At 43.2% G+C, this 18,313-nt stretch overlaps 2 protein-coding genes across 2 annotated transcripts in view; one reads left to right on the plus strand and one right to left on the minus strand.

Moving 5' to 3' along the window:
• Nucleotides 1-3,593: 3,593 nt before the first annotated feature.
• LOC135511635 (filensin-like) lies at nt 3,594-14,941 on the plus strand. The gene is made up of 8 exons (XM_064933121.1): nt 3,594-4,087; nt 4,683-4,743; nt 5,517-5,612; nt 7,215-7,307; nt 7,734-7,847; nt 9,371-9,591; nt 13,083-13,174; nt 13,484-14,941. The coding sequence occupies exons 1-8, from the start codon at nt 3,717-3,719 to the stop codon at nt 14,395-14,397; spliced, it is 1,962 nt and encodes a 653-aa protein (XP_064789193.1). The 5' UTR covers nt 3,594-3,716; the 3' UTR covers nt 14,398-14,941.
• An 874-nt stretch (nt 14,942-15,815) lies between these two features.
• The window catches only part of LOC135512328 (neuroendocrine convertase 2-like), a 78,047-nt gene continuing 75,549 nt past the window's right edge, over nt 15,816-18,313 (minus strand). Inside the window, exon 12 of the mRNA XM_064934249.1 lies at nt 15,816-17,008. Within this exon, the coding sequence (XP_064790321.1) occupies nt 16,522-17,008 (487 nt within the window). The 3' untranslated portion in view covers nt 15,816-16,521. The remainder of the gene's footprint in view (nt 17,009-18,313) is intronic.

Here is an 18,313-nt window from a genome sequence, read left to right on the forward strand (position 1 = left end):
ACTTCCAAAGTTGTGGCAAAATGGCTTAAAACTTCTTAGGGCGAGGGGGAAGTATTTGGACGTTCGGATAACTGACATGCCCAAAGTAGACTGCCTGTTACTCAGGCCCAGACACTAGGATATGATATAATTAGTAGTATTGGATAGAAAACACTCAGAGGTTTCAAGAACTGTTTAAATAATGTCTGTGAGTGTAACAGAACTGATATTGCAGGTGGAAAACCGAGGAAAATTCACCTGGATTTCCTTTTTTTTAGGTCACCACCCATCGAAAATAATTATTTATGGGATATTCAAAGGAAATCCTCCCAGATTGCAGTTCCTATGGCTTCCACTAGATGTCAACAGTCTTTAGAAAGGGTTTCAGACTTGTTTTTTGAAAGATGAGCTAGAATTTGTAGTTTGTCAAGGTGGCTCTAATTTTGTCTGTTGTCTTGTGGCGCGTAGATGAGGACGCGCATTTCGTTATTTATCTCCGATATTGAACACACTATTCTCCGTCTTAAATTGTATCGTTTATTTACAATAAGGGTACCGAGGGATTGTTATAAATGTTTTTGGACTTTTTTGGACAAAGAGTCTTGGTAACTTTTGGGATGCCATTGTATGCGCTTTGAACGAGTGGAACAGGTGGATTACTGAATCAAGCGCGCCAATAAAACTGACTTTTTTGGGATATAAGAAGGACTTTTTTGAAGAAAACAACCATTTGTTGTGTAGCTGGGACCCTTGCGATTGCAAATAGAGGAAGATCTTCAGAGGAAAGTGATTTATTTTATTGCTATTTCTGACTTGTGACGCCTCTGCTGGTTTGGATTTTTTGTAATGCTTTTGTATGCTGGGTGCTGTCCTCAGATTATTGCATGGTATGCTTTTGCCGTAAAACCTTTTTGAAATCTGACGAAGCGGCTGGATTAACAAGAAGTTAAGCTTTTAAATGATGTATGACAATTGTATTTTCATGAATGTTTAATATTACGATTTTTGTATTTTGAATTTTGCGCACTGCAATTTCACCGGATGTTGTCGGAATGGGGCACTAGAGTCCCACCTTTCCCAACGAGGTTTTAAGGACAACAAGTCAAGGTATTGGAGTGGCCATCACAAAGCCCTGCCCTCAATCCTATAGAAAATTTGTGGGCAGAACTGAAAAAGCGTATGTGAGCAAGGAGGCCTACAACCTGACTCAGTTACACCAACTCCGTTAGGATGAATGGGCTAAAATTCACCCAGCTAATTGTGGGAAGTTGTGGAAGGCTACCCAAAATGTTTGACCCAAGTTAAACAATTTAAAGGCAAAGCTACAAAATACTTATTGAGTGTTTGCAAACTTCTGACCCACTGGGAATTTGATGGAAGAAATACAAGCTGAAATAAATAATTCTCTCTACTATTACTCTGACATTTCACATTCTTAAAATAAAGTGGTGATCCTAACTGACCTAAGACAGGCAATTTTTACTAGGATTAAATGTCAGGAATTGTGAGAAACTGAGTTTAAATGTATTCGGCTTAGGTGTATGTAAAATTCAGACTTCAACTGTATATACAAAGTACCAGTCAAAAGTTACGACACACCTATCCATTAAAGGGTTTTACTTTCTTTTTACTATTTTATACTTTGTAGAATAATAGTGAAGACATCAACTATGAAATAACACATGGAACCATGTAGTAACCATTTTTTTTTTACAAATCAAAATATATTTCACATGAGTTTCTACAAAGTAGTCACCCTTTGCCTTGATTACAGCTTTGCACACTCCTGGCATTCGCTCATCCAGCTTTATGAGTGTAACGTGTATGCTGGGAGTCGGGAAGCAAGTACTGGGAGTGACTTTAATAATAACAAACAAAAGGAACAAAACGAGAAATGTGAGTAGCGTACAGACATGAAACACTGAAACAAAAACAATAACATCTAGGGAAAGAACCAAAGGGAGTGACATACAGTATATAGGGAAGGTAATCAGGCAGGTGATGGAGTCCAGGTGAGTCTGAGGTGCTGGTGTGCATAACGATGGTGACAACTGTGCGTAATGATGAAACTGGCTCTCATGAGGGCCGGGACAGGAAAGGAAGATCCAGAGTTACCTCTGCTGCGCGGAAGAAGTTCATTAGAGTTAACTACACCTCAGATTGCAGCCCAAATAAATGCTTCACAGAGTTCAAGTAACAGACACATCTCAACATCAACTGTTTGGAGGAGACTGCGTGACTCAGGCCTTCATGGTCAAATTACTGCAAAGAAACCATTACTAAAGGACACTAATAACAAGAAGAGACTTGCTTGGGCCAAGAAACACAATTAATGGACATTAGCCCGGGGAAATCTGTCCTTTGGTCTGATGAGTCCAAATTGGAGAATTTTGGTTTCAACCGCCGTGTCTTTGTTGAGACTCAGAGTTTGTGAATGGATGATCTCGGCATGTGTGGTTCCCACCACGAAGCATGGCAGAGGAGGTGTGATGGTGTGGGGGTGCTTTTCTGGTGACACTGTCAGTGATTTATTTAGAATTCAAGGCACACTTTACCATCATGGCTACCACAGCATTCTGCAGCGATACGCCATCCCATCTGGTTTGCGCGTAGTGGGACTATAATTTGTTTTTCAACAGGACAATGACCCAACACACCTCCAGGCTGTGTAAGGGCTATTTGACCAAAAAAGAGAGTGATGGAGTGCTGCATCAGATGACCTGGCCTCCACAATCACCCGACCTCAACCCAATTGACATGGTTTGGGATGAGTTGGACTGCAGAGTGAAAGAAAAGCAGCCAAAAAGTGCTCAGACTATGTGAGAACTCCTTCAAGACTGTTGGAAAATCATTACAGGTGAAGCTGGTTGAGAGAATGCCAAGAGTGTGCAACACTGTCATTAAGGCAAAGGGATGCTACTTTGAAGAATCAAAATATATTTTGATTTGTTTAACACTTTTTTTGGTTACTACATGATTCCATGTGTGTTATTTCATAGTTTTGATGTCTTTACTATAATTCTAAAATGTAGAAAATAGTCCAAATAAATAAAAACCCTTGAATGAGTAGGTGTGTCTAAAGTTTTGACTGGTACTGTATATTTCCACAAGTTTTACACTTTTTTGTTGTTGACCAATTGTGACCTAATGGGCCAGCCATCACTGAAACTATATCCTGTTTTAACCATACATGGTCTTTCCTATGTAGGCTGCAATAAGGAGAACACACTATTCTCTGGCGTTTACTTGCCTACATTTGGCACATTAGTAACTGTATATGGACTGTAACAAACTGCACAGCATGCTATTTCCACTTTGTCATGTGGTAAATCAAGGCCATGTTCGAAAATTCCCTCAAACAAAGACCTAGAAAAACGGTTGATTGGAAACAAAGGGTCTCCTTATAATGGTATATTTGACACAGCATTATTCTCCCTCGCCTGCCTTTTGTTTGTTTTTATTTTTTTGCTTGGTCATCATTGGCAGAGCGTTTGTAATGTCAGCCACAAAGTCTAACAAACTCTGGAAGGTCCCACGCGTGAGGCTTGCGTGGGAACAGGCCAGCGTGAGATTTTTGGGGGTCTATTTCGCAGGCGCCCAAGGTTAGGCAGCCTTTAGTCTAGAATGAGACAGCCGAGGGTGAGCACCTGAGTTTTCACACACTAAAGGTGCCGCAGGGAAGAACGCACTCCGGGGATAACATCAACCGAGGCAGCGGGATAGCGACAACAACCACCATGTACAAGACCAGTTACCTGCGTGAGGTGCGCAAGGAGAAGTATGAGCGTTCTGATGTCTTCGAAGAGCCCTACGGCCCTGATGCATCGGCAGGCACCTCAGCCATCCAGGGCTGGGAGAGCCTGCAGGAGCTCAACAGCCGCTTCGCCCGCTATATTAATCGGGCACGCGTGCTGGAGCAGCGCAATTCCGTGTTCCGCAAGCAGCTAGAGACGCTGCAGCGGATGGAAGAGGCCAGTGGGCTTGAGGAGGCCTTTACTGAACAGATTGGCCTGAACCGGAGGCGCATCTGCGAGCTCTCTGCCGACCGTGCCAAACTTGAGCGCCAGCTGAAGGACGCATGCCGCATGCTGGACGAGTTCACCAACAAGTAAGTGATGTGCTTGCTTTTGAAAGTGTTAGTTTGTGTGTGCGTCAGTAGGGCTATGTGGGGTTTTTTTTAAACTGACGTGTGGATCAGAGAGAAGGAAAGTTTGTATGGGCCACTCTGTTCATACACAGTGCAGTGGTGAGCCCTTATGTAGACCAGGTGCAGCCGCAAACTGTTGTTGTGTTGGTGAAGGCTTCCAGATAACCTGATCTTATCTCTGTGATAAATTGTCCAACTGCTAAAAGTCTGTCTTCAATAAAGGTGTCTATTGCCTTGGAAATTAGCCATGGTAAGTGTCATGGATTTCTAAATTCTAACACCAAGACAGGATTTAGATGAATGCTGCACAGGTGGTTGTGTTCTGAAAAAAGGGAAGCAACAGCCATTTCAAGTGCTCTCAAGGAGAGCCAGGTTGATTAAGGGCAATGACTAGTTAATCAATACAGACATTGTAAAGTCAGAAAAGCCCTATAGATGAAAATCAATGTGCCCAACACACAAGCGTGTTCAAATTACAGATCAATAAAAGATAGGCAACACATCATTGTGGAATTCCTGAATTTATGTTTTGTGATTTATGTTTTGTCCTCCATAGATACAGAAATGAGTGTGAGTATCAAGAACAGCTGCGGGGTACATTGGAACAACTCAACAGGGTATGTGTGTGAGTCCCATGACAATTAACCCTGTTTTTTGTTTGTTTTTACTGATTCTTTCTTTTAGTTAAAATACACAAACAGGGGTGGTTTCCCAGACACAGATTAAGCCTAGTCCTGGACCACAAAAAACAATGTTTTTTGATGGACATTCTCCATTGAGTTTGCTTTTTAGCCCAGGACTACAGTAAACCTAATCTGTTTCTGGGAAATCTCTCATAGTGTGCTAAACTGTCATGCTGCATTATTAGCGGCATATTCATAAAAAAACAGGTTGTGAACTCAACTTGTGAGTAACGTTTTCTGCCTAACCCTGTGCATGAAAGGGGCTTTGCAATTTGGCACAAAAAAGTATGTATTATACAATTTGTCAATTTAATAATCTACAAGCTTTGTCCATGGTGTCAGAATCATAATTAAATTGTGTAACTGCAACCCTGGTAGGACTTTGTGGTCTGAGAGACAAAGCTTATGAGATCAGGACAATACAGTGTGGTGATGGAACCGAATTACAATAGCTTCTATTGATCTTAGAGGCTTTGGATTTAATGGAGGAATGTACTAGTGAAGAAAAAGGCTTTGTGTGGTGTTCAGTTCAACAATATCAGCATTGTCATACTGTTTGATGCTTTATGAGAATTGGAGTCGATATATGGACCTATTGACTTCTCTTTCTTCTCTCCTTTTCTTCAGTCTTCTCTTCCCTTCTCTTGTTTTTTTCTCTTCTTCTCTCCTCACCACTCATCCTTTTCCCATTTCTTCTCCTTTCCTAGGAGGCTGACCATAACCTGCTCAGGAACCTGGAGTTTCAGATCCAGACTCAGTTTCTTCAGGATGACATCAACTCCACCAAAGACAGACACAGAAAGGTAAGAGGTGTACAGCATACAGTGCATTCGGAAAGTATTCAGACCACTTGACTTTTTCCACATTTTGTTATGTTACAGCCTTATTCTAAAATTGATATAAAAAAAATCCCTAATCAATCTGCACCCAATACCCCATAATGACAAAGCAAAAACCATTTTTTTGAAAAAATATATAAAAATAAGAAAATGCTAAATCACATTTACATAAGTATTCAGACCCTTTACGCAGTACTTTGTTGAAGCACCTTTGGCAGCGATTACAGGCTTGAGTCTTCTTGGGTATGACGCTTAACACACCTGTATTTGGGGAGTTTCTCCCATTCTTCTCTGCAGATCCTCTCAAGTGCTATTAGGTTAGATGGGGAGCGTCGCTGCACAGCTATTTTCAGGTCTTTCCAGTGATGTTCGATCAAGTTCAAGTTTGGGCTCTGGCTTGGCCACTCAAGGACATTTAAAGACTTGTCCCGAAGCCACTCCTGGGTGGTCTTGGCTGTCTGCTTAGCATTGTTGTCCTGTTGAAAGGGGAACCTTCACTCCAGATGTGACGCTTGGCATTCAGGCCAAAGAGTTTATTCGTGGTTTCATCAGACCAGGGAATATTGTTTCTCATGGTCTGAGAATCTTTAGGTGCCTTTTGGCAAACTACAAGCTGGCTGTCATTTGCTTTTTACGGAGAAGTGGCTTTCTTCTGGCCACTCTACCATAAAGGCCTGATTGGTGGAGTGCTGCAGAGATGGTTGTCCTTCTGGAAGGTTCTCCCATCTCCACAGAAGAACTCTGGAGCCCTGTCAGAGTGAACATCAGGTTATTGGTCATCTCTCTGATCAAGGTCCTTCTCCCACGATTGTTCAGTTTGGTCAGGTTGTCAGCTCTAGGAAGAGACTTCTTCCATTTGAGAATGATAATGGAGGCCACTGTGTTCTTGGGGACCTTCAATGCTGCAGAACTGTTTTGGTACCCTTCCCCAGATATGTGCCTCGACACAATCCTCTTGGAGTTCTACGGACAATTCCTTAGGTCTCATGGCTTGGTTTTGGCCCTGACATGCACTGTGAACTGTAGGACCTTATATAGACAGGTGTGTGCCTTTCCAAATCATGCCCAATCAATTGAATTGACCACAGCTGGACTCCAATCAAGTTGCAGGAACATCTCAAAGATGATCAATGGAAACAGGATGAAATTTAATTCATTTAGAATAATGCTGTAACATAATAAAATGTAGAAAAAGTCAAGGGGTCTGAATACTTTCCGAATGCACTGTACAAATCACCTGCAATCTATTGCAAACTCATTCTGCCTTTATACTGTACATTTATACGTTTACATCAGATTTATTGCATATGATACAGATACAGTGTGCATAGCATCCCGTATTACAACTTACAAATGTAGGATCTTAATTTGACCAATTCTGTCAAATAATAGGGTGGGTGATTAGAGTACAAAGATATTGTGTACTGTACTCTAATATTGCAACCTTATAGGGTGGGTGTATTTAATAATATGACATTTCTCTTTATTTTCATCAAAGTTGTGTGCGCTGTGCATGTGGAGTCCAGAGTCTAATCATTTCTTGGGAAATGTCTCCTCCCCCCGTAGAACCTGTCAGAGATCCAGACCTACGTGAATATCCTGCACCAGATCAACCAGACGATACACCTGGTGCCAAATATGGCTGTGGGCACCTCTGAGGTAAGGTCTCCCCCTATCACATGCATTTGTCTGTTTCCAGGGGAACCAGCTGAGTCAGACCAGAGGTGTCAGACCAGATAACAATAGGGCCTTGAAATCAGCTATGTGTGCAGAACTTTGTGGATAACCGTGTGTCCGTGACTGGAAAATGTGTTGATGGTGTACTATCCTTTCTGTGAAGTGTGACTGCCTTTTTATAATAAGCTTCTGTGTGTTATGACAGGTAATCCCAGCTCACGTTGTCTCTCAGCAGAAAGTATGCTGATGCAGTCAGTTAGTCTGTAAGCTGTTTGCTTGTCTGTCTTTGAAGTTGCAAGTAAAGCACTTGACGTTTTGAATGCCTATCTTGTTGTAATATAACTGGCCTGCCTTGCCTCTGTGTGATCAGTGTGTATTATAACTGGTATGTCCTCCCTCTGTGTGAAGGAGCAGGAGAAGCAGCTAGCCCAGAGGAGAGTTCCAGCCCTGCAGAGTCAGCTGGAGGAGTATAAGAGCGCCCTCTGTCAGCTCCAAGCACAGAAGCAGCATCTGCAGTACGAGGTAGGTCCCTGTCTCTGTCACTATGACAATTTAGGAAGCATCTCAAGCTCAATTGTTTGAAATTGTCCCACTCCAAATCAACCCCTAAGCCCTACCCCCCCCCCTATGCATATTAGTGAGGAAGGGAGATGAGGTAGCCGCTTTACTTGAGGTAGAAAGTTGAGATGTACCCATGGAGTACAGTACATACTGTAAATTGGTTGTAGTTGCAAAGGGGTGCCAGTAGGTGCCAGTCATCACCTTCAGATTAGTGAGTAAAGGCGATAAAAGCTACAGAGAAGTAGGAAAATACAGGTGTATTTCTTAGAAAACTAATATTAGTAAAAAAATAAGACAAACATCAAAGTCCATGTTTATTTTCTCGAAAGTTGTGAATCAATTGAATAATATTTTAGATGAACATCCCTTCAAATTAGTTTAATTTTGTCCCTACATATTTTTTTCTACCTCAGCTTTACTCTCAAATTATGCTTTTCACTTTGTTCATTTTCTGTAGCTTGTACCTCATAGCTGTCTGTGTTCCCTAGGAAAAAAGGTTTTCAAATGGTGTATGACAATATGACTGAAATACGTTTTATTTTACAATGTTTGAATATAATTGTTGCAAGAAATCTGAATTTTTTACCGAATGTATTTCTCCATATATTCCTCTAAAGACTCAATTCCATTTTCAATCCGAGACAGGTTACCATGAAATATTCAATATGTGGGTTTGAACCGCTTTGCAGTACTATAGCTGTCACCACAACATCCTCAAAGAGTACAGTAGTCATGAGTTTCTCTTGACAAAAGTTCTGATTTATTCAGTCTTTGTATAGCCAGACACCTGGCACATGAGGTAGCTCAGTGACCACAGTAATCCATCAACTGAAGTTCAGTCATATTCAGATCCAAGAATGACAAAGATTGCATAAATAAATGCCATTTAGCAGACATTTTTACATATGGATGGTCCCAGGAATCGAACACACTACCTTGGCAATACAAGTCCATACTATCCCAACTGAGCTTCAAAGTACCACACAAATACATAATCTGAGTTAGGCAAGAAATATTTGTTCACACAACTTACAAAATGGCGTTTTGGTTTCTGATATACAAGGTATGACATCAATCCATGCTTTGGTTTAGTTTCCCTGGTAGTGGATGGCACTTTTACCAAATGCTGTTCATCAAACTAATGATATTTAAGTGACTTTGGTGACCTTCACAATCAATTGTAGAGACTTTCGGATGATCTGGACATTACTTGATTGGGATTTGTGCCACAAATGCTAAAACGTTAGCATTTGGAAACAGTGCCAGAGAAACTAAACCAATGCATGGAGTGCTGTCATACCTTGAACATAGATGCTTTAGAGGGTAAGGAAACCAATATGACATTTTGTAATTTGGGTGAACTATCCCTTAACGTTTGGTTGTCATTACATAACTCTTAATGGAAATATGAAATGCTTTCAGTTTTATTTTAAAGAAGCAGTTTACAGTATCTTTCCGTCCATCCGTCTGCCTGTCTGTGTCAGACGTCAGTGTTGGAGAGTTCCATCATGAGCACCCAGGAGGGCTATGACGATGAGATCCAGCTGTACAATGAGCAGATTGAGTCTCTGAGGAAGGACATCGAGGAAGCCGAGAGATCCCTGGACAAATACACAAATGAGTGCCGCCACCTGGCCATGTACCAGACCTCGCTGGAGAATGAGCTGGAGAGGTACAAGAGGATCATTGAGAACGAGGACAACAGGTAATTTTCTAACCACAACACACAGTGACCAGTGTCCTGCTGCTACTGGATATAGGCAGCACTTCAACGTATTGGCTCTTGGAAAACCAGTAGTAGACTATACTGTATCAGATCAGACACATGGCGGCAATTTGGGATATTATATTTGTGTGTTTTTCGACCTCAGATTTGTTTGATAATGGTTGAATATCTCTTCAGTGTATTTTATTTTTTATGTACTATTTAATTCCCTTTAATATTGCCTAATCTTTCTTTTGTTTACTGTATTAACATGCTTTCTTTTCAGTCTCTCAATGCAAAAATCGAAAAGTATACTGCACAAAAATATAAACGCAACATGTTGTGTGTTGGTCCCATATTTCATGAGCTGAAATAATCCTAGAAGATCCTAGAAATGTTCCATATGCACAAAGCGTATTTCTCTCAGATTTTGCGCACAAATGTGTTTACATCCCTGTCAATTATAATTTATCCTTTGCAAAACTAATCCATCCACCTGACAGGTGTGGCATATCAAGAAGCTGATTAAACAGCATGATAATTACACAGGTGCATCTTGTGCTGGGGACAATAAAAGGCCACTCTAAAATGTGCAGTTTTGTCACACAACACAATGCCACAGATGTGTCAAGTTTTGGCATGCTGATTGCAGGAATGTCCACCAGAGCGGTTGCCAAAGAATGAAATGTTAATTTCTCTACCAGTAGCCGCCTCCAACTTCGTTTTAGAGAATTTGGCAGTACGTCCAACAGGGCTCACCACCACAGACCATATGTAACAACGCCAGCCCAGGACCTTCACATATGGTTTCTCCACCTGTGGGATCGTCTGAGACTAGCCACCCAGACAGCTGAAACTGTGGTTTTACACAGCTAAATCATTTCTGCACAAACTGTCAGAAACCTTCTCAGGGAAGCACATCTGCATTGTAGTCCTCACCAGGGTCTTGACCTGACTGCAGTTTTGCGTCGTAACTGACTTCAGTGAGCAAATGCTCACCTTTGATGGCCTCTGGCACGCTGGTGAAGTGTGCTTTTCATGGACGAATCCCGGTTTCAACTGTACCAGGCAGATGACAGACAGCATGTATAACGTCGTGTGAGCGAGTGGTTTGCTGATGTTAATGTTGGTGGTGGGATTATGGTTTGGCACTCATAAGTGAACACAATTGCATTTTATCTATGGCAATTTGAATGCACAGAGATACAATGATGAGATCCTGATGCCCATTGTCGTGCCATTCATTCGCCATCATCACCTCATGTTTCAGCATGGTAATGCATGGCCCCATGTTGCAAGGATCTGTACACAATTCCTGGAAGGTGAAAATGTCACATTTCTTCCATGGCCTGCATACTCAGCAGACATGTCACCCATTGAGTATGTTTGGGATGCTCTGGATCGATGTATACGACAGCATGTTCCAGTTCCCACCAATATCTAGCAAGTTCGCACAGCGATTGAATATGAGTTCGACAACATTCAACAGGCCACAATTAACAGCCTGATCAACTCTATGTGAAGGAGATGTGTTGCGTTGCATGATCAACGCCCCTACCTTTTTTTAGGGTACTTGTGACCAACAGATGCATACACTACATATGCAAAAGTATATGGATTCAGTTATTTCAGCCACACCCGTTGCTGATAGGTGTAGAAAATCGAGCACACAGCCATGCAATCTCCATAGACAAACATTGGCAGTAGAATGGCCTTACTGAAGAGCACAGACGTTCAACGTGGCACCGTCATAGGATGCCACCTTTCCAACAAGTCAGTTCGTCAAATTTCTGCCCTGCTAGAGCTGCACCAGTCAACTGTAAATGCTGTTATTGTGAAGTGGAAACGTCTAGGAGCAACAGTGGCTCAGCTGCGAAAAGGTAGGCCACACAAGCTCACAGAACGGGACCGCCGAGTGCTGAAGCGGGTAGCGCGTAAAAGTCGTCTGTCCTCGGTTGCAACACTCATTACTGAGTTTGAATCTGGCTCTGGAAGCAACGTCAGCAAAATAACTGTTTGTCAAGAGCCTCATGAAATGGGTTTGCATGGCCGAGCAGCCGCACACAAGCCTAAGATCCCTATGCGCAATGCCAAGTGTCGGCTAGAGTTGTGTAAAGCTCGCTGCCATTGGACTCTGAAGCACTGGAAACGTATTCTCTGAAGTGATGAATCATGCTTCACCATCTGGCAGTCCGACTGATGAATCTGGGTTTGGCAGATGCCAGGAGAACTCTACCTGCCCCAATGCATAATGCAAACTGTAAAGTTTGGTGGAAGAGGAATAATGGTCTGGGGCTGTTTTTAATGATTTGGGGCCGGGCCCTTACTTCCATTGAAGGGAAATCTTAACACTACAGCATACAATGACAATCTTGATGATTCTGTGCTTTCAACTTTGTGCAACAGTTTGGGGAAGGCCCTTTCCTGGTTCAGCATGACAATGCCCCGTGCACAAAGCGAAGTTCATACAGAAATGGTTTGTCGAGATTGGTTTGGAAGAACTTAACTGGTCTGCACAGAGCCCTGACTTCAACCATTTGGGATACATTTTTTTATTACAATTTTTATTTAACTAGGCAAGTCAGTTAAGAACAAATTCTTATTTACAATGACAGCTGAGGAACAGTGGGTTAACTGCCTTGTTCAGGGGCAGAACAACAGATTTTTACCTTGTTAGCTCGGAGATTCGAGCTTCTGGTTACTACCTTCTGGTTTCTAGTCCAACGCTCTAACCACTAGGCTACCTGTCACCCCATAATAATAATAAAAATAATAGTAGTAATGTGTATTCTAAGATAATGAATGGCTTTTTTCAAATTACACTGAACAAAAAATAAGAATGTGACATTCAACAATTTCAAAGATTTTACTGAGTTACAGATCATATAAGGAAATTGGTCAATCAAAATAAATTCAGGCCCTAATCTATAGATTTCACCACTGGGAATACAGATAAACTGATGTACATGACCAAAGTATATGGACACCTGCTTGTCGAACATCTCATTCCAAAATCATGGGCATTAATATTTAGTTGCTCCCCCTATAACAAACCTCCACTCTTCTGTGAAGGCTTTCCACTAGATGTTGGAACATTGCTGCGGGGAGTTGCTTCCATTCAGCCACAAGAGCATTAGTGAGGTCAGGCACTGATGTTGGGCAATCAGACCTGTGTCGCAGTCAGCTTTCAATTTGGGCTCCCGAGCGGCGCAGCGGTCTAAGGCACAGCATATCAGTGCTGGAGGATTCACTACAGACCATGGTTCGATTGGGAGTCCCATAGGGCGGCGCGCAATTGGCCCAGCGGCGTGCGGGTTAGGTTTTGGCCGGGGTAGGCCGCCATTGTAAATAAGAATTTGTTCTTAACTGACTTGCCTAGTTAAATAAAAGGTTCAATAAAACATTTGTATAATGTTTATTACTAACACATAAAAATACACTATCACTTGCTGTGGTGGTAACTAACATTTCTTCATCATTCTCTTCCACAGGTTGAATTCAGCAATAATTGGGACTCCCATTACCTTGTTCACCACCAATTACCGCTACACCCACACACCCACTGTGTCGAGCAGGGGCAGAGGTGAGGACATGCCATCTCTCATTCCACAGCCTCTTCACACAGATAGTCTCCATACATACAGAGCAGACACATAACACCCCGTCGTCATCATAGGCTATAACCACACTAGCTGGAACCCTAATGTATACAGCCACACAGTGATGTGTATCCTACCCACTCAGATACAAAGACCATAGAACAGAAAGCACAATGGATCCTCCTGAGGTCTATTCATGGCAGATAAGGATGTTCATGGTCCCGTAGGGGTACTATCCTCCTTGGATAATGTATTTAGAATGTGAGTGTATTGTGTTGTTTTGTTGTCTCCAGACATCACGCAAGCCATCCAGGACATCACCAGTATCAAGCCTCGCCAGAAGAACCTGACCAAGAAGGTCCTGAAGAAGAAGGAGATCAGCCCCAAAGATGTGATGGACAGTGGCCAGGAGGAGAGAGTCGGTGGAGCTGAACACATGGAGGACGAGAAGCGAGGGGTGGCAGGGGAGGAAGGCGAGGTGAAGAGGGAGGAGCAGAGGTCCCTGTACACGCCCCAGGATGTGCCAGACGGGGCTCAGATCAGCAAAGCCTTCGACACGCTTTGTAACATTGTCAGAGACCGAATGAGGAAGTACAAGAAGCCAGAGCCAATTGCTGACTTTTACACCAAGGGGCGCTATGTGCTGGTGACAGGCGACGGCAGCTACCCCCACCCTCACTTCTACACCTCCAGCCCCTCCGCTGGACACGTCTTCGTCACCATCCGCAACGGCATGGTCTCTCCTTATGACCCCTTTGGGCCTTACACCCCCTCCCCCAACCCCCCTCATCCTCAGCCCATGCCACCCCCTGGTCCCCTTACCCCCACCCAGCCCTCTGACGGAGAGGGGGGAAAAGGAGACGATAAGGGAGGAAAAGGTGGTGGGAAGGGGAAATCTAGGGGCGGAGACCCCGAGCCTAGGCCGAAGAACCCTACTCCCCCCCCACAGCCCAACCCTGCCCCCAAAGGTCCCAGCAATCCCTCCGGACCCAAGGGGGGTAAAGACGACAGTCACCGCAGGGGCCCTCCTCCCATGCCCTCCCCCCGCGGCACTAGCAGCATGCCCCCTGACTCCATGAGCTACGAGAAGGTGGAGATGGTGGAGTCAGTGGAAAGGTTCTCCAACGACCGCAAGACCAAGGGCTATGAGGAGACAGCCATGGTGGTGGAGACCATGATCGAGAAGACCAGCAAAAAGAAGAACTGAGTCTGAGATAAGGTCGACCTTTGCCAAAATATCTCACAAGTTTTGCCTCACCTTAGGCCAGCAAGAACAAACACTGAGCCATTATGTGACTCTGCTTAAGACACATTCTAAAGACATTGTTCCCACCCTATATGAAACCAACCTTAAAGAGACAGTTCTTCCTGATACTGCTCCTCTATTCGCTCACGCTTTCTGGCTTTGCGTTCAGCAAGTGTTAGCTGGTTCCATAATGCTGCTATTGTTGTTTTCTACCTACGCCGTAACCTTACACATTTAATGTCTGAAAACATGAAGTACGAACATCAAAACTACAAGCCCCCTTGTCATCTCAACCCCCAAAGTAGAGTAAACATGGCTTGATGTGTGAAAAAACCTCTAACATTTTTATAAATTGATGACATGCTACTGCCCTCATGGATGTTTGCCACCCTTCCAAACCAAAGCTGCCCCCAAACCCAAGAGCTCATTTGTTCAATTGGATGCCATCAACTGCCCTCAACACAGACTTTCTGTGTATAAAATTGCTTTAATAATAAAAAAGAATCAAGCTTTAAAAGCGCAAAGCTCTACTGTCTTTGTGTTTGGACATTAGCACCACTCTTATGACACACTCATAGCTTTGTTCCATTACAAATGAATGCCCCAATCCTTCATATCATCTCATTTCAATCCATTGAAATGTGCCAGAAAAGATATTAAATGATTCATATTATATTCTTTGAATAATAACAGCGGATATTTCAGATTTTTACTTTTCGTATGCAGTTAAAGCATTATTGACTTACTTTATAATGATGGTAGAGGTGATGGATGCCTAGTTTTTAACTGATCACCCTGTTTGACTTGCATACTGGAGGTATATTAATTGCGTCATGGTGAGGAAACTAGACTGAGCTAGTGCAGTGTTTAGTAAACATTGGGTGTCTCTCAGCACGGAGTGATAGGTGCAGTTACTGAAGGAGAGTCATCCATTTTTCATTGAGATGAACTTGAGGAGCAGACGGCGACCTCTGAACTCTGCACAATCCACTTTCCCTTAGAGGGACAGACAAGAGAGAGAGAAAGAGAGAGCCAGAAAACGTGTGTGTGACAGAATAACAAAAGTAAGAGAGACAGAGAGTGACAGAAGAAGATGCTGTTTTATACTGTATTCCCGGTCCTGATCTCACACCGTGTGTGATGTAAATGTCCCTGTGCTTTGTGCTCTTAAGTGAACAGATAAGTGCTTCCCATTACAGCATAGGCTTCAATTGTCTGGCATTGAGCATTGTAAGGCCAAATGACTTACCTTAGAAAGTGAAATTGGAATACAGAGCCACCTGTCTTCCAGTTCCTATCTTTCTCTTCCTCATTCAAACGACAAGACATTTCTGCTACCTTGCCTGTGCATTGCAGAGTGGTGCAAATCACTGAAGTGCTTTAACAAACAGCTGAACAGATTTATTATAGTATACGACAAAGGTTATTCTGCAATACGCTTTGAGGACCACAGGCTGCAAAATAAATCACACAATCCTTGTCTTGTTTATATAGAAACAGTTGCTTGTCACAAGAATACAAACGGAAAGAAGTATCACTCCTCTGTTTGCAAGATATTAAACTTTAAGTTGAATGACACAGAAAATAATTTACAGTCACAAACTGTACAACAGTTGGTTCACCAGAGGTGGAGGTGTGGGGGAAAGCAAGAACACCATATAGTGGGATGCATTATGTTTATATACATTTTTGTCATGTGTAAAAAAAACAGACCGAAAGCCAGATAGGATCTTTTTGTTTTCTCTATAGAACAGATTATTTTACGGTTACACTTTTATCATCATCATCGGATTACAAGAAACATTCATTGGAAGTAGATGGCTAATATAAACACAGAAAAACAAAAAGCAGAGAAAAGGGTGGGAGCGGAGGAAAGAAAGAAAATGAGAGAGGAGAGAAAGGGAGTCGGGAGAGAGGTGTGAGTGTGAGAGAGGGCAAGATAAAGCGAGAAGGGGCAGAGAAAGTGAGAGAAGTGGAAAGTGCGAGAAAGAAAGAGAGAAGTGAGAGAAAGATAGGATAGAAGTAGAGAGCGAGACCGGCCCGGCATGCAGACCTGACCAGGTGGTGTTTAGTTAGCTACGTCAGCTAGTTTTTACTCAGCAGACTTTTCAGACTCCTCTCCACTGCCTCGTCCAGCTCTTCCTCCAGCTCCTCCTTTTTTGACATGGCTAGTTTGGACTGGTAGTCGCGCACTATCTGGTCTATGTAAGGGGCACTTTGTGTTCCATGGAGCATGAGGGTCCACTCCTTCAGGGCCCCTCTCTGGGGCTCGTCTCCCTGAAAGCCCACCTCCAGGACCCAGGTCCCGCGGGGGTCCTCTCCCCAGGTGTGTGTGGTCATAAAGGGCCACTTGTCAAAGCCCACCTTGGCGTCGTCGTCCCGGGGCCGGCAGCTCAGCAGGATGGACTTGGTGCCCATGGGGGAAGTCATGTTGATGTTGAGGTCGCCACGGCGACTACCATTGACTGTGACCACAGCCTGAACGTGCTCCAGGTAGCGGACAAAGTTGTCCTTCCCCTGGCAGGAGTCAGTGGAGATGGTCAGGATCAGCTTGCCACCCGATTGGATCTTACTGAAGGGAAAGATGGGAGGGGGGGGGGGATTAGGAAGATGAAGGCAAAAGAAGAGTCAAGTGAGACAAAGGAAAAAAAGGTGATAAAGGGAGGATAATGAAAAGGGACAACAGGGGGAGAGAGATGGACAGATGGATGGAGAAGACTTGAAAGGGAGACAGAAGATGAAAGGTGGGAAAGGAAGGGTCAGAGAATGACAAAAATACAGGGAGATGGAAAAAGGAAAACATGACAGAAAGATATAGAGAAATGGGAATACAAAAATGTATTAAGGAAGAGAGAGATTTGAGAGAGAGAAAGAAACAGAAGGACAGAGAGAGAGAAATAATAACATAATCAGTATTCTGGTTAGCTCCTTGAGACCACAGGTGTCCCCTGTATCTAATTAAATCTGAGATTCAGCTTGCGGGTGCAGAGTATTTATCATAGCCCAGTCTGTCTAGACCTCCGCACTCACAGCTCCTTCTATTACCTGACCTACTTAGCATGGACCCAGCAGACTGAGCACTAGTGCTGCCTCAAATCCTGCTCCCCCACGGAAACCCAACAACTATAGAAACCATGCTTGGTTTGTCATGAAATTATTCTAGGAAACCGAAGAGTGGGCTTTTGGTTAGGCTTAGATTAGAACGTTACCTACCCCTATCTTAGCTGGCATTCACTATTGGAGGATGAGATTCACTTGATAAATAAAAATAAAGCATTTCATCATCATAAAATATGCAATTGTATTAACTTTTTACTGCAAAATAAATATATTTTTCCGTTGTAAAAACCTTTTCCGACAGTGTGCCGTGATGAATATAATGATCACGGTGTTAATTTCATGGATGTCTCTCCTTTGAAACAGTTTCTTGATGTGGGGTGGCATAATTTCTCACATTTTTATTTTCTCTGGAGTGATGAATCACTCTTTACCATGTAACAGTCCGATGGACGAATCTGGGTTTGGCACACTCCAGGAGAATTTTACCTGTCCCAAAGCATAGTACCAACTCTAAAGTTTGGTGGAGGGAAATATTAACGCTACAGCATGCAATGACATTCAAGACAATTCTGTGCTTCCAACATTGTGGCAACAGTTTGGGGAAGGTACTTTCCCGTTTCAGTATGACAATTGCCCAGTGCACAAAGCGAGGTCCATACAAAAATGGTTTGGCGAGAATTGTGTGGAATAACTTGCCTGACCTGCACAGAGCCCTGACCTCAACCCCATCGAGCACCTTTGGGATGAATTGGAAAGCTGACTGTGAGCCAGGCCTAATTGCCCCTCATCAGTGCCCGACCTCACTAATGCTCTTGTG

The sequence above is a fragment of the Oncorhynchus masou genome, chromosome 24, assembly GCF_036934945.1.
Source record: "Oncorhynchus masou masou isolate Uvic2021 chromosome 24, UVic_Omas_1.1, whole genome shotgun sequence".
NCBI classification, from domain to species: domain Eukaryota; kingdom Metazoa; phylum Chordata; class Actinopteri; order Salmoniformes; family Salmonidae; genus Oncorhynchus; species Oncorhynchus masou.

What these genes read in the sequence shown, in the direction of transcription:
- LOC135511635 (XM_064933121.1), top strand. Translation starts at nt 3,717, where the DNA reads ATGTACAAGACCAGTTACCTGCGTGAGGTGCGCAAGGAGAAGTATGAG. An exon ending in ATTGAGAACGAGGACAACAG is followed by an intron (nt 9,592 to 13,082) that starts GTAATTTTCTAA and finishes TCTCTTCCACAG; the next exon opens with GTTGAATTCAGCAATAATTG. An exon ending in TGTGTCGAGCAGGGGCAGAG is followed by an intron (nt 13,175 to 13,483) that starts GTGAGGACATGC and finishes TGTTGTCTCCAG; the next exon opens with ACATCACGCAAGCCATCCAG.